Genomic DNA, 12,346 nt, shown 5'->3' with positions numbered 1-12,346 from the left:
GCGGACTGATGTGGGGGCCGCGTGGCCATGGGTTCAAGGTCCTGTTGCCTGTCAGCCTCGCTGTATAACTCTGGGTGAGTTTGCTCCGTGCCTCAGTTTCCCCATCTGAAAAGAGGAATTCAAAACAGCCCCTCCCTCTCCAGGCTGCAGTCAGAATTCAGTGAGAATGTTCACAGAGGCTTCATAACCAACTAGTACAGAACTAACCTCTGTGGCCGGGTTTGTCACACACTCCGCACTAGTGGCACCTAGGAGGGGCTCACATTGACTGTTGTTCAGTTGGAGCTACTTGTCCCCATTTTACAGGCGAAGAATTGGAGACTCAGAGTGGGACAACCACTTCCCCCAGGTCACACAGCCAGCCAGAGCTTGAGAGCCGGGGCAAGAATGTCACATATCAAAACTCATAGCCCCTGGCCCTGGATGAGGGCCTGCCACACAGTGACAGGCACTGGCCGGGGGCCCTGGGTCTAGGTGCCACCCGGGCCACCCAGCGACATTGTGCCGTGCCTCAGTTTCCCCATATGGAAACCCTCTACCTCAGGGGATGGCTGTGAGGTTGCATGTGCTAATTCACAGAAAGTGTTTGGCACTCACCCCTACTTACTGTACTTTTATTTGTATGCTATAATAACTAGTTTATAATAAGAGCTGAAAAGCATTCTAAAAATAAGCATACAACAAATCAGACTCAGTAGCTCAAGTCAAACAAGCGTTACCTATGATTAGTGTGACTGTAAAACCATTCCACCTATGTATGTTGGACCCTGCCTCTCAGCGTGAGCCTGGACCTGAATCCCTGGAGCCTGGGGACCTCGTGAAAACATGTGTACAGAGCCTCCACCAGTGCCCTGACTCAGCAAGTCTGGGTGGGGCCCCAATCTGTATTTCTGACAAGTTCCCAGGTGACGCTGAAGCTGCTGACGAGGGGACCACACTCTGCGATTAATCAAATCTCAAATTCATTAAATCGCTCCTTCCTCAGATAATGGGAAGTGAGGGTTTAATTGAAACTCCAGCAATTATGGGCTCCTCCCCTGAGAATCTCTGCATTACACGGTATATATATAATTACAAATACAATGTAAACGCAGCATGTATTAAATAAGGCGAGTATTTAAGTACTATAATACACAGCTGCTATGTTATGCCATAGGATAGAAAGAGATATACATTTAAAAACATTCGATGTGTATTTTAACATGCACAATATTTATTAAAGATGATATAAAAAAGTATATCATCACACTTGTGTAATTACATGTGAATTACATTATTGTGCCAGGACCGATCCACATTGTCAGGAGTGAACGTCCGCTGCTTAGCCCCATGCCCTTGTTCAGTGTGCAACCTGCCCAACCGTACATAGCGACCCGATGCTGCCATCTTCTAAGGGGCTGCCATTCACTTGATCACAATGTGGATCAAGTCGGCAACAGATATGTAAAATGAATGAACAGGGTAGGAATCACAGTGTCAAGAGAAGTTTTTGCAGAAGCCTGGCACCAGCTGACTCCCAAATGACACTTATTGAGAGAAGAGACAAACACAGAGACAGGCAAGAAAGTCCTGTGTGGCAGAGCCAGCACCTTGCCCATTCAGTCCTTCTTTGGTGTTCTTCCCTGCCCCACAGAGTGGCTTCCCATTATGAAGTCCTTGACCTGTTATCTGATCCTGAACCCCCGAGCAGGAGCCATGTCCACTCACCCTGCAGCATACTCCGGTAGGCTCCCTCGGTCACTGCATACACGTGGGGTGGCACTTCGTGGCGCTTCTTGCCCCGGTACATCTCCACAATGGCCTCCGTGTAGATGGGAAGCTGCTTGTATGGGTTGATGACCACACAGAAAAGGCCAGAGTACGTCTGCATTGGGCAAGAGAAGAAGGGCCTCAGCTGCCTGCTTGCTGCTGAGCACAACTGGGCAGGTTGTGCACTGCCCAAGGATGTCCATCAAAGGGGCGGCCATTTACACCGGGACCATGTCGATTTGAACATTCGCTATAAGCATTTTCAGGCTGATGGTATCAGAGACTCAGTCCAAATTGCACAAAGGTGCTATATGGGTGAGAATTGGCCCTGAGAGAGAGAGTATGTAGCTGTGACAGTCTGCCACAGCCTGGATCCACATGGGTATCAAATGAGCATGTGCAAGTTCATCTGTTGCAGAGAGGACTGGAAAGCTTGTTCGCAGGGTGGATTCTTGGGTGTACAGAGGTGGAACTATTGCCAAAACATTATAACCGAGAGGAAGTGGAGTGAGCACTGTTTGCTCAGGAAAGGGTGGAAGAGGGATAATATTAGATATTGTTGTATATTGTTAGGACATTGTCAGAGATTCCCCCGACTGTGCAGACAATATGTGCAGCACATGCAGCCACTGGCCCCCGATAAAGGTACCTGCGGCCCTGCACGCTGACTTTGTGCCCCGCGCTTACTGGAGAAAAGGCTAAATTTCACATTCCAGCTTCATGAAAGACGATCTTTTTTTCCTTTTGCAGTCAAGTTCAAGGGCCCCCTGAATTTATCCATGTCCCCCAGTACGCCTGGTTTCAGGACCCTGAAATAAGAACTGTGAAGAACTGTTCCATTCGGGCCACGCAGGGGCAGTTAGACAGATAGAGACTCGCTGGTCACCTGGCTAAACCAACCCAGAGAGCTAACTGGATGAGCCGGTTGGAGTTAGTAAACTAAGCGAGCCAGAGTTGGCTGCTTCGTGGCCTAGCTAGCAAACGATCAAACGAGTTAGCTACACAGGCAGCTGCCTGGCTAGTTAGCTGGCGAGGAGGTCACGCAGCTGGTTAGTAACAGGCCTGTTGTAAGCACTCAGCCGGCTCAAGCTCCCCCAGTAGGGTGTGGCCTGCACCAGCTGCCCAGCTCTGGTGCCAGCCTTTTAACGGTGGGAGGGTGGGTGGCCAGCCTGGAGCAGAACAACCGGTTTGCTGGGTGTCTGCCCTCCCAGCCTGGAAGACTGCTCCCCCTCTCAGGGGTGGGGCAGGCGGGCCACATTCCCTGCGAGGGTATCTCATGGCGGCTGGCGCCCTGGCCTCCACTCCTGGCAGGAGGAGAAACCCACTCCTCGCGCCACCCTCCCACCCCAGGTTCCTCCCTCCAGCCACACCTTGTCCCAAGGGAGATGAGCTGGCTGTCAAGGCCAGAGAGCAAAGGGCAAAGGCTGGTACCCCCAGAGACTGCTGGGGACGCTCGGGTTGCTTGGGCACAGCTGAGGAAGCAGCGACAGACCCTCCCCCTTCAACATCTCTTTCCCTTCCCCCCCCTCCAGTTCCAATGCCCTCCTCCACCTCTCCTCAACCCATCCAAGCTCCCCAGACTCACAGCTTCCTCCTTGAGAAACCAGGGGCACACCCCACTTCATTATGGGAGCCTGGGGATTAAGGCAGTTAATGAATAAAAACTACAAGCAAGGTGCGGCCTCAAAGGCACTCCAAATATGGGTCCTGGGAGTCTCAGGTTACCCGGCTCATCCGGGAGCTGAGAGCCTGCTCAGACTTCAAAGCCAAGCCATGCCAGTTCAGATTCTAACAAGGCATCTTCTAGCTGCTCACAGGGTGACACCCCTCTGGACCCCAGCCTCCACCCCAGGAAAATGGGCCTGTCAAGCCCGGATCCCTAACAGGACCAGGAGAGAAAAAGGCACTGCATGGAGCATCATGGGTGTTGGACAAACGGCCCCCTTTGGGCTCTTGCACCTCAGAAGAGAGCCCCAGACCCTGAGCCACTCAAGGTCAAAGAACCTATGAATGGCAGAAACTGGGTTTCTGGAGCCAGGGACACCCCACTTTCCACTTCCCCTCTACTAGTCGGTCAGTCCACCTGTCTTTGTAAATCCTGGGTAGGAGACAAGCAGAACGGGGCACACCGCTAGCATCTAGCTGGATGGCTACTTTTGGGGTTTCTCATCCTCATCAGAGGGGACAGAACAGCCATCCAAGAGCCCATGTTCTTTCCATGTCACTTCCACCGGTCATGTCTCAAGTTGCTGGCTAACTGGCAACAGATTTAGCTCGTTTTTCCCTGACAGTCCTACCTGGTAGCCTTCCTAGTCTAGTGGTGAGCAGGTGGGGTCTGGAGTGGCGAGGAGAGGACCTGAGTTCGAATCCCGACTTTCGTGCTTCATGAGTTAAAGTTGTTTTTGTATTTTTTTTTAATGTAAAACCTGAACTATTCCTTTTAAGGCTTTAGCTAAGTATTTCATGGTTTTGTGGCCAATTTAAATGAGCCGCAAGACCTCTGAGCTGTGTTTGGAGCGAGTCTCTGGGGCTCAATGCCCCCATAACTTCTTCATGGCTGTGACCTGGGCTCAAGTCTCTTCACATTCCTGAATGTCAGGTGATAACAGTCCCTGGCCCAGGGGTGAGCTGATAACCCACCCTCAGCATTCAGAACAGTCCTTGGCACATCACGAGTGCTCAGTAAATATTTGCTAACCACCCATTATTATTATTTTTCGTTATTGTTGTTGACATTCTTTGTCAATCTCTCTAATCCTGTTTTCTCTGAATAATCCTCTGACTGCCCATTAGAGCCACCCTAGAAGCGTATTAAAAATACCAATGCCATCACCCCAACCCTCCAGAACCTGATTTAAATGGGTCCGGGGTGGGGCTTGGGTGCTGGTATTTTTTAAAAATTCCCCAGGTGATTCTGACAAGAAAGGAGGTTTCAGAACTGCCCTGCTCTGTGCATTAGTTGTAAAGACTAAATAACTGCCATCAAATGCTGGAACAGAAACTAGACCACCATAGTCAACCTCACTATCATCAACCCCATTTTAATCCCAGAAGCCTGCGCAGCAAAGTGGGGGGCAGGGCCGTGAGCCAGACCACCCAGGTCTGCCCAGTCCAACTGGATGACCTTGGCCAAGGCACTTGACCTTCCTGTGCCTCAGTTTCTTTATGTGTGGAATGGGGACAAAATGCTGTATGATGTGAAAAGGTACTGAGATGATAAATTTTAGGGTGCCTACTACAAGCTTCGCGGATAGTTTTTCTTCTTATTAAATCTCTCTGAGCCTCAGTTTCCTTTCAGATAAAATGGGGATAATAATAGACTCCACCCCGCCTAAGGTGAAATGAGATAAGTTCTTCTTTGAAAGGCATGTAGCACAGAGCCCGCAGGTTTTCATGGTTCTCATCGATTTTTACTACAGACACAGAGCCCCTTCTTGAAAGCTTGTGGAGGGTTATAGCTGAGAATCCAGAATTTTTATACTTTCGGAAATGGTAAAGTGCCCCCACGGTTAGGTGCCACCCCCTCGGGCCTGAGGCAGTCCTGGTAATGGGCTCACTTGTAGTTTGACAACCAAGTGTGGAAACAGTCCACCCTGCGGGATAAACTACAAATAGTCTCCAGTCGATTGAATGGGGTGCTGGCACCAGCCCCCCCACCCGCAATGCCCTGGCGGGGCAGGAGGCCACTCACGTAGATGAGGCCGGAGTAGTATCTCTCTCGGAGGTTGTGCAGCACCGAGGCCTCGTTGAGACAGGTCAGCTCGGCCATGTCCTCGGCCTTGCTGAACTTGGGCGGGTTCATGCGCTGGATCTGGTCCCTCGGCAGACGCACACGCCGCCCGCTCTCGGCCAGTTCCACCTCGGCCTCTTCCCCACTCTCATCCCGGAGCGCCGCCGCCTCGAACCCGTGCACCTCCGAGGGGACCCACACCAGGCGCCGCGCCGTCCACTCCACCTGCGGGGACATGGCCGAGCCCGCGGGCCCGCCACCCACGCCAGGCCCGGGGGGAGTGAAGAGGAAAGGCTGGGCGGCCTCCGGCACTGGACCCGGCCTGAGAGGCCCCTTCCTCCCGGGCACGCTCACGGTCACTGCTGCCATGGTCTGCAGGGGAGAGAAGAGGGTGGAGGTCAGGAGTGGTTCCCTCCAGCCTTTCTGCACCAGACCTTTCTACGCTTCTGCAAAAATGGGTGGAGGAGTCTCCCTTACTTGTTCCATTCATTTACTTCTCTAGCCAGCCATTCATTCACTAAGTATTTAATAAAGCGAGGCGGGGAGCCAGGCACAGCAAAGAACACTCCAGAGAGAGATGCAGGCCTTCCTAAGGTGTTTACATTCTAGCCCGTGCTTGGACATACCGGAGCCTCCCCCTCTTGTCTCAGCCGCCAGCTCCCCACCCACCAGACCCAGCCTGCGCGTTCCCCACCCCACACGGGGGTTACTGGGTGCTTGAAGTGGAAACCCCAACCTGAGATGCAGTTCTGAGTTGCGATACACACCCAATTTCAAAGACTTAGTGCAACAAAAGGCTGGTTCGTATTTTTATATCTGGTGACATGCAGCGATCTACCGAGTTAAGTAAAATCTGTCCCCTCCATGAATGTCACCTGTTCCTTTTTGCTTTTTGAATTTTTGGTGTGGCTACTGGAAAATTTTAAATTACACACTTGGGCCCGTGTTACATTTCTATCGGACAGCACGGTTCTAGCCCTGGGAGACAGATAAAAAGATAAAAGAGCAAATTACACAGTGAGTTAAATGGTGAGAAATACCAAGGAGAAAAATAAAGCCGGGGATAGGGAATGTTAGGGTTGAGTCCAGGTTTTAATTGGGGTGGCTGAGGAAACTCTCTGATGTGGCATTTGAACAAAGACCAGAGGGAGATGAAGGGAGAGAGTCATGGGAAAGTAGACAGGAAAAGCTCTCCAGGCTGGGAAAACAGCCAGTGCAAAGGCCCTGGGGCAGGAGTGTGCCCGTGACTGTGGCACTGCGAGGGGCCAGAGTGGCTGCAGCCAAATGATGGAGGCAGGTAAGGGGTCAGACTGGGTCCTGGTGGGGACTTTGACCTGTTAGATATGAGCCCTCAGAGGCTAGCCCTCAGGCTCCCTGGCCACTTGAGTCTACCCGCTTGAATGTTGTCCCTCAGTTAATAGATCATCCTCTCCCTTCCCTGAGACCTGGCTTCTTTCTATTATATCGGGGAGACGGGTCCATTGATTCACCCCTCCGTTCAGTCAATACTCCCTGAAGGCATTCAAGTACAAGGCTCATCATCATGAGGTGAGTCTGCGGCCCAAATGTGGGGGCAAGCCTGCTTTGATGGGTCCGGTACGGGGTGATCCGCTTCTCGGCTCAGACTCTCACAAGCCAAAGTGGGTTAGGGGCTTTCACGGAGGCGCTGGGTGAGCCAGAACAGTATCAGATGCCTCCCAGCCCTCCAAGGAGCCACAGACAGCAACGCCAGAGCCACCGAAGCATCGCAGTCTAGAAAAAATAGGCTCCCGGCCCCTCACTGCTTGGCTGCCGAAGGAGTCAGCCTCCAAGCCCCCCACTGCCTCATGTCCCCACCATTGATGACCACCCCCGCCACACCTGTCTCCCCCACTGCATGGTTGCTCCTGGAGGCACCCCTGGCTGGAGCAGTCCCTCCAAACACCCAGCTCTCCTGGAGACACCCCAGATCAGGTTCCAGCAGGCTCCTCTCTTCCCCTTAGATCTCTCACTCCAGAAACGAGCCACTGCCACTGGGACCCTCTCCTCACAGGCCCCAGCATGCAGGCTTGGGCCCCAGGGATGCAGATGCGCTGAGAGTTCAAACCCTGGGCCCCCAAACTCTCAAAGTGTAGGGCTCTACCACCATGGGATGGCATTTCTCCACCTTCCAGGCCCCAAATTACCAAGGCTCACCCCAGGCTGCCAGTGTGGCCTTGATCCACCCACAGCCAAGCTCTATACCCAGGACTTTACCCCCACCTCACCCCACCCCACCCCACCCACTTCCTCTGCAGCTCAGCCTTTGACCAGGAAGGGTTTGGTACTTTTTGCAATCACCCAGCCCCAGGCTTCCCCTCTCCCAGTCGGACTCTGGTCCTGTAGCACCCCCCCCCACCCGGCCCCCAAACGCAGGAGTCTAGGCCACCAGCACCCTAAAATTCCAGGACCAGGGAATCTGAACCCCCAGGCCCTCCCTTGGACCCACAAGTCAAGGGGTGGGTCACCTCACTGTGACCAGCTAGTAGGAGGATACCCAGGATATCCCAGACTCCGGGCCACACAGCCCAGCAGGAGGCCGAGCCCTTCCGCAGCCCCACCCGCCCGCGCGCACAGGGCGCCTCTGCCAGTCTCCGGCTGCCATGGGCAGGCACTTTCACCTTTCCTGGGGGAGGCAGAGGCTGCCGGGCTGGAAAGGAAAAAGGGCCAGGGACCCGCCCCACGCCAGGAGTTGGAGCCCTTGGCATCCAGCCCTCTGCCCTCAGCCTCGCGCTAGGATTCAGGAGTTCCCTGCCCCCCCCCCCATCTGAAATCGAGGGGACCCGGGAGTCTGGATCCCCACTCCCTCCCGCCTCGGACGCGGGAGTTCAGACCCAGCCCTCCTCCCCGGGCCCCTGGAGTCTCGCCTCCCAGCCCTGCCTCCCTGCAGACCCAGGAGCCGCACCCCCACGCGGTGCTGGCCCCAGAGCTGTCCTCCCTCGAGGCGGAGAGTCTCCGTTCGGACCCGGGATCCGGCCCCCGGTCCCCAACTCCCCTTCTCGAGTTCAGGCACCCGAGCGTCCACGCCCATCCCCAGAGACCCACACGGCGCCGACCCGGCCCCCTCCACCGGCGATCCAGCTACCTGGGGCCCGGCCCGTGCGGGGAGCGGGGAGCGGGGAGATGGGGCGGGGGCGCGGGATTCCCGGGTCCGCAGGCGAGCTCTCAGGTGTGGCTGCCTCCTCCTCGGTCCAGGCGGGGCGGGGCCACGGCGCGTCCCCGGACAGAGCCGGCTCTGATGTCACCCACACCTGCCCGGCTCGCGGAGGGGGCGGGTCGAGGCGCTCCCGGGCACCAGACGAGGGGCGGGGGCAGCGGCAGCGGGTGAGCCCCGGGCCAGGTGGGCGGCGGGCGGCGACAGCGCCAGGGGCGCCTCCTCCCCCTGCAGGACCCGCCAGCCCTGAGGGCTGAGGGACTGTGGGTTCGACTCCTGCTCAAGGTTTCCTGGCCTCAATTTTCCTCTCAGCGAATCAAATTCTGCGGGAGAAAGTCTAGCCCAGCGCTTGAACAAGCAAAGCCTCCCGACATCACTTAATCTCTCTGGGCCTCAGTTTCCCCAGTCTGCAAATGAAACAATACAAGGCACAGAGGGTGCTTGGGAGGACCAGGGAGGTGACACTTCGGTCCCTAAAGGGTGATGAGCGCACCTACTGTGCTCCGAGGGTTCTCTCTGCTCTTGGACCAGTTTTAACTCATGGAATACCCCACAACCAAGGAGAGAGGAGAAAGGAATGATCAGCGTCTACCTTTCTCCGATGGGGAAAGTGAGACATGGAGAGCCGAGGTACTGCCCCAAGGTCACATGATCGGTAGGAAGGGGAGCTGGGATTTAGCCGAGACCTTAGCTGCCATTCTAAAAAAGGGAGTTGGAAGGAACGTAGTAGGTCCTCAGAGATGTCTTTTCCTCCTCCCAGTTGGCAACTCTCGGACCTTGCTGCCCAGTTTATGCCAAGGGACCATGGCCTTCTTTAGGGCCTCTGTCGGGTCACACAGGTTAAAGGACATAGCACGTCACTCGTCTCCTAAGTGTTATTCGCAGCCCAGTCTCCCTGCTACGCTCCCTCTGTCCAGTCTGTTTTCCCTTCTCTGTAAAATGGGTACAATATAATTCACCTCTTGCAAATCGAATTAAATTATTTAGCTACGAAAATAAAAGCGCCCAATCAGGAGCTCAAATATGTGTTTCCCCCTCCCGGCCACCCCCTCCGTGCCTCCGCCAGTCGCGACCCCTCTCTCTCCTCCGCAATTTTTGCAAGTGAAAAGAGACACCTTCCTCCAGGGGGCGGGGGGTGGAAGACGATGACTCAGGTATTAAGGCGTGCTGGGTCCCAAAGCGAACCTCAGCTACCGCATCTACGGAACAGGGCTGAGGCCTCGAGCGCGGACCCGGACCCCGGCTCGCACACAGTAGGCTCTGCTTGCACACAGTAGGAGGAGTGTGGCGAGGGGTCGGGCGCCCCGCCGCCGTCGGCTGCGCGCCCAAGGTGAGCGGTCGAGTCGTCGGCCCTCCCCCGCCGCCCGCGCCGGCCCCCGGGGCCCGGGCCGCAGCCCCCGGACTCCAGCCTTCCCCGGTCCAGTCCCGCTCGGCCGACCCCGGCGGGCGGCGGGCCGCGATCACTCACCGGCTTCCAGGGCCGTCCGGAGGCTGAGGCCTGGGGAGAACGAGGGGCGGGCCGGCCGGCACAGCCCCGCCCACACGAGCACAGCAGGGGCCTATCGGCGGCCTCTGCGGCAAGTGACGGCCCCGCCCATGGGGGGACGCGGCCGCCAATCAAGGAGAGCGGCTTTAGGGTGGAGCCAATCAGAAGTTGCCGGAGCGTGCCAGCCGTGGGAAAAGAATGGAGCCGCGCGCAGGGCCCGGCAGCGCGGTCGTGGGCGGACCGATCCCGGGGCTGACGGGCAGGGGGTGCCACCACTGGCGAGGCGCGGGGGGCGGCCGGCGGCGGGAGGCCCAAGGGGCCGGGGTGAATGGGCCGCTTTGTGCGAGGGGCATGAATGGGGGCCTTTGTGAGGACCGGCATGGGGTGGGGGGGCGATGGGAGGCCGGAATGCCTGGGTCCCTCGGGAGCCGGCGGACAGAAGAGTCGGAAGAGAGAATTCACTTTTGTGGAACGGCGACCGCGTACCAGGCTCTCACCCTCCGGGAGGTGTGGGCAATGCCATTGTAACAGGGTGGTCCCCAGGAAAGGTTCCAGGTCTCCTCTGCAGCTTCTTCTCTCCCTGCTCAGCTCCACCCTACTCTTGGGTGGGGTAGGAGGCCTGGAACCTCCCCCCTCTCCTGGGGACCACCCTGTTATATTATCAGCAATAATAATGGTCATTATGGAGTGCCTGGTATAAGCCAGCAGCTGTTCTAAAGGCGGTACCTGCACAAACTCATTTAATCCTTGCCACTATCCCTTGGAATTGATGCCCTTAAGATCGTCATCCTCCAGGGCCTCCCCGGTGGCGCAGCGGTTGAGCGCTGGGTTGCGAAGCTGCCCCGCAGCCTCTGCAGCGCTGGTTCGATCCCCGGCTGGCGCGCAGACCTCTCCTGCCGCCCGCTGCTCCCCTCAGCAGTGTACTTCGGTCCTTCTGCCTGCTCTGCTCCCCGCTCTGGCTCTGGTGAATTCTCTCGCCCTCCCGCGCTTCTGACTGTACCCAGTGCTTGTATAAATAAATAAATAAATAAATAAATAAATAAATGTTTAAAAAAAAAAAATCGTCATCCTCCAGATGAAGTAAACCCAAGTTGAGAAAGACCAAGTTAATTACTTCGAAGTCCTAGCACTGGCTAGCGGCAGAGAAGAGACCAGGGTCCAACCCAATCTGACTCCAGAACTCGTGCTCCTAAGCGCCATGCCAGACCCAAAGGTAGGTTAAGGCTTCCCAGTTTACTGGTGGGAAAACTGAAGCCCTAGAGAGGCAGGAGACTTCCCAAGGCGACACTGATGGAGGCTGAGAGTAGAAAATTTAGGATGGAGGTGTCGCAAGACCAGGAGCTGCAGGCGGGATAGACGTGGGGAACAGAGATGTTAAACAAATGAGAAGTCTTTGGGCGCCCACAGCTATGGCAAGAATCAGGCTGCTAAAAAGGGTGTCTGGAGGTGGAGGCCATTGTAGAGAATCCCTGGTTCTATAAAACAACCTAGCCACACCCTAGAAGTAGTTAATTTAACAGTAGTTCACAATTAGTTCACAATTCCACAAAGGAATGGACCCTCCCAAAAAGAAGACTGTATCAGTGCAATCTCTGCCCTGCCCAGAGGCAGCTCTCCTGCCCTCCTGTGTCTCTGCTCGTGACCTTTCCTTTCCTTTCCTTTCCTTTTTATTTCTTTTAAAGATTTACTTATTTGTTTATACAAGCACTGGGTACAGTCAGAAGCACGGGAGGGTGAGAGAATTCACCAGAGCCAGAGCCAGGAACAGAACAGGCAGACTGACAAAGAACTACGCTGCTGAGGGGAGCAGCGGCGCGGCAGGAGAGGTCTGTTGCGCCATGTGGGACCCTCTACGGTGGCCGGGCATCGAACTGGCGCTGCAGACGCTACGGGCAGCTTCTCAGCCCAGCGCTCAACCGCTGCAACACCAGGGGAGGCCTTCCTTTCCTTTTTAATATAATGCACCTTCCCTTTTGGATATAACTAAACGTGTTTGCTTCGTGGGGAAATTCGCCATGTGCTGCTGAAAGGGGATTTCTGGGACACTCTTCTCGGGGGTAACCGGAGGGCCCCATTCTCTGAAACCAACACCTCTCCAAAATGACATCACCTGCGTCCATGGCTAGCTTGCGGGCAGACCCCACATCATTGATCTCTGAGCTGCATCCCCATCTTCCAGATGTACACTGAGACCCCAGACGGGGTGATC

The 12,346-nt window shown here is 55.6% G+C and overlaps 1 protein-coding gene across 1 annotated transcript in view; it reads right to left on the bottom strand.

The window, feature by feature from the left end:
* The window catches only part of MYH14 (myosin heavy chain 14), an 83,297-nt gene that overhangs the window by 62,670 nt on the left and 8,281 nt on the right, over nucleotides 1-12,346 (bottom strand). Inside the window, exons 2-3 of the mRNA XM_054697311.1 lie at nucleotides 5,441-5,851; nucleotides 1,708-1,864 (exon numbers count right to left, since the gene is read on the bottom strand). Coding sequence (XP_054553286.1) covers nucleotides 1,708-1,864; nucleotides 5,441-5,848 — 565 coding nt within the window. The 5' untranslated portion in view covers nucleotides 5,849-5,851. The remainder of the gene's footprint in view (nucleotides 1-1,707; nucleotides 1,865-5,440; nucleotides 5,852-12,346) is intronic.

The sequence above is a fragment of the Talpa occidentalis genome, unplaced genomic scaffold, assembly GCF_014898055.3.
Source record: "Talpa occidentalis isolate TD23 unplaced genomic scaffold, MPIMG_talOcc4v2.1 talOcc4.17, whole genome shotgun sequence".
Taxonomy (NCBI): domain Eukaryota; kingdom Metazoa; phylum Chordata; class Mammalia; order Eulipotyphla; family Talpidae; genus Talpa; species Talpa occidentalis.
This window is presented reverse-complemented; position numbering and strand designations above follow the sequence as displayed.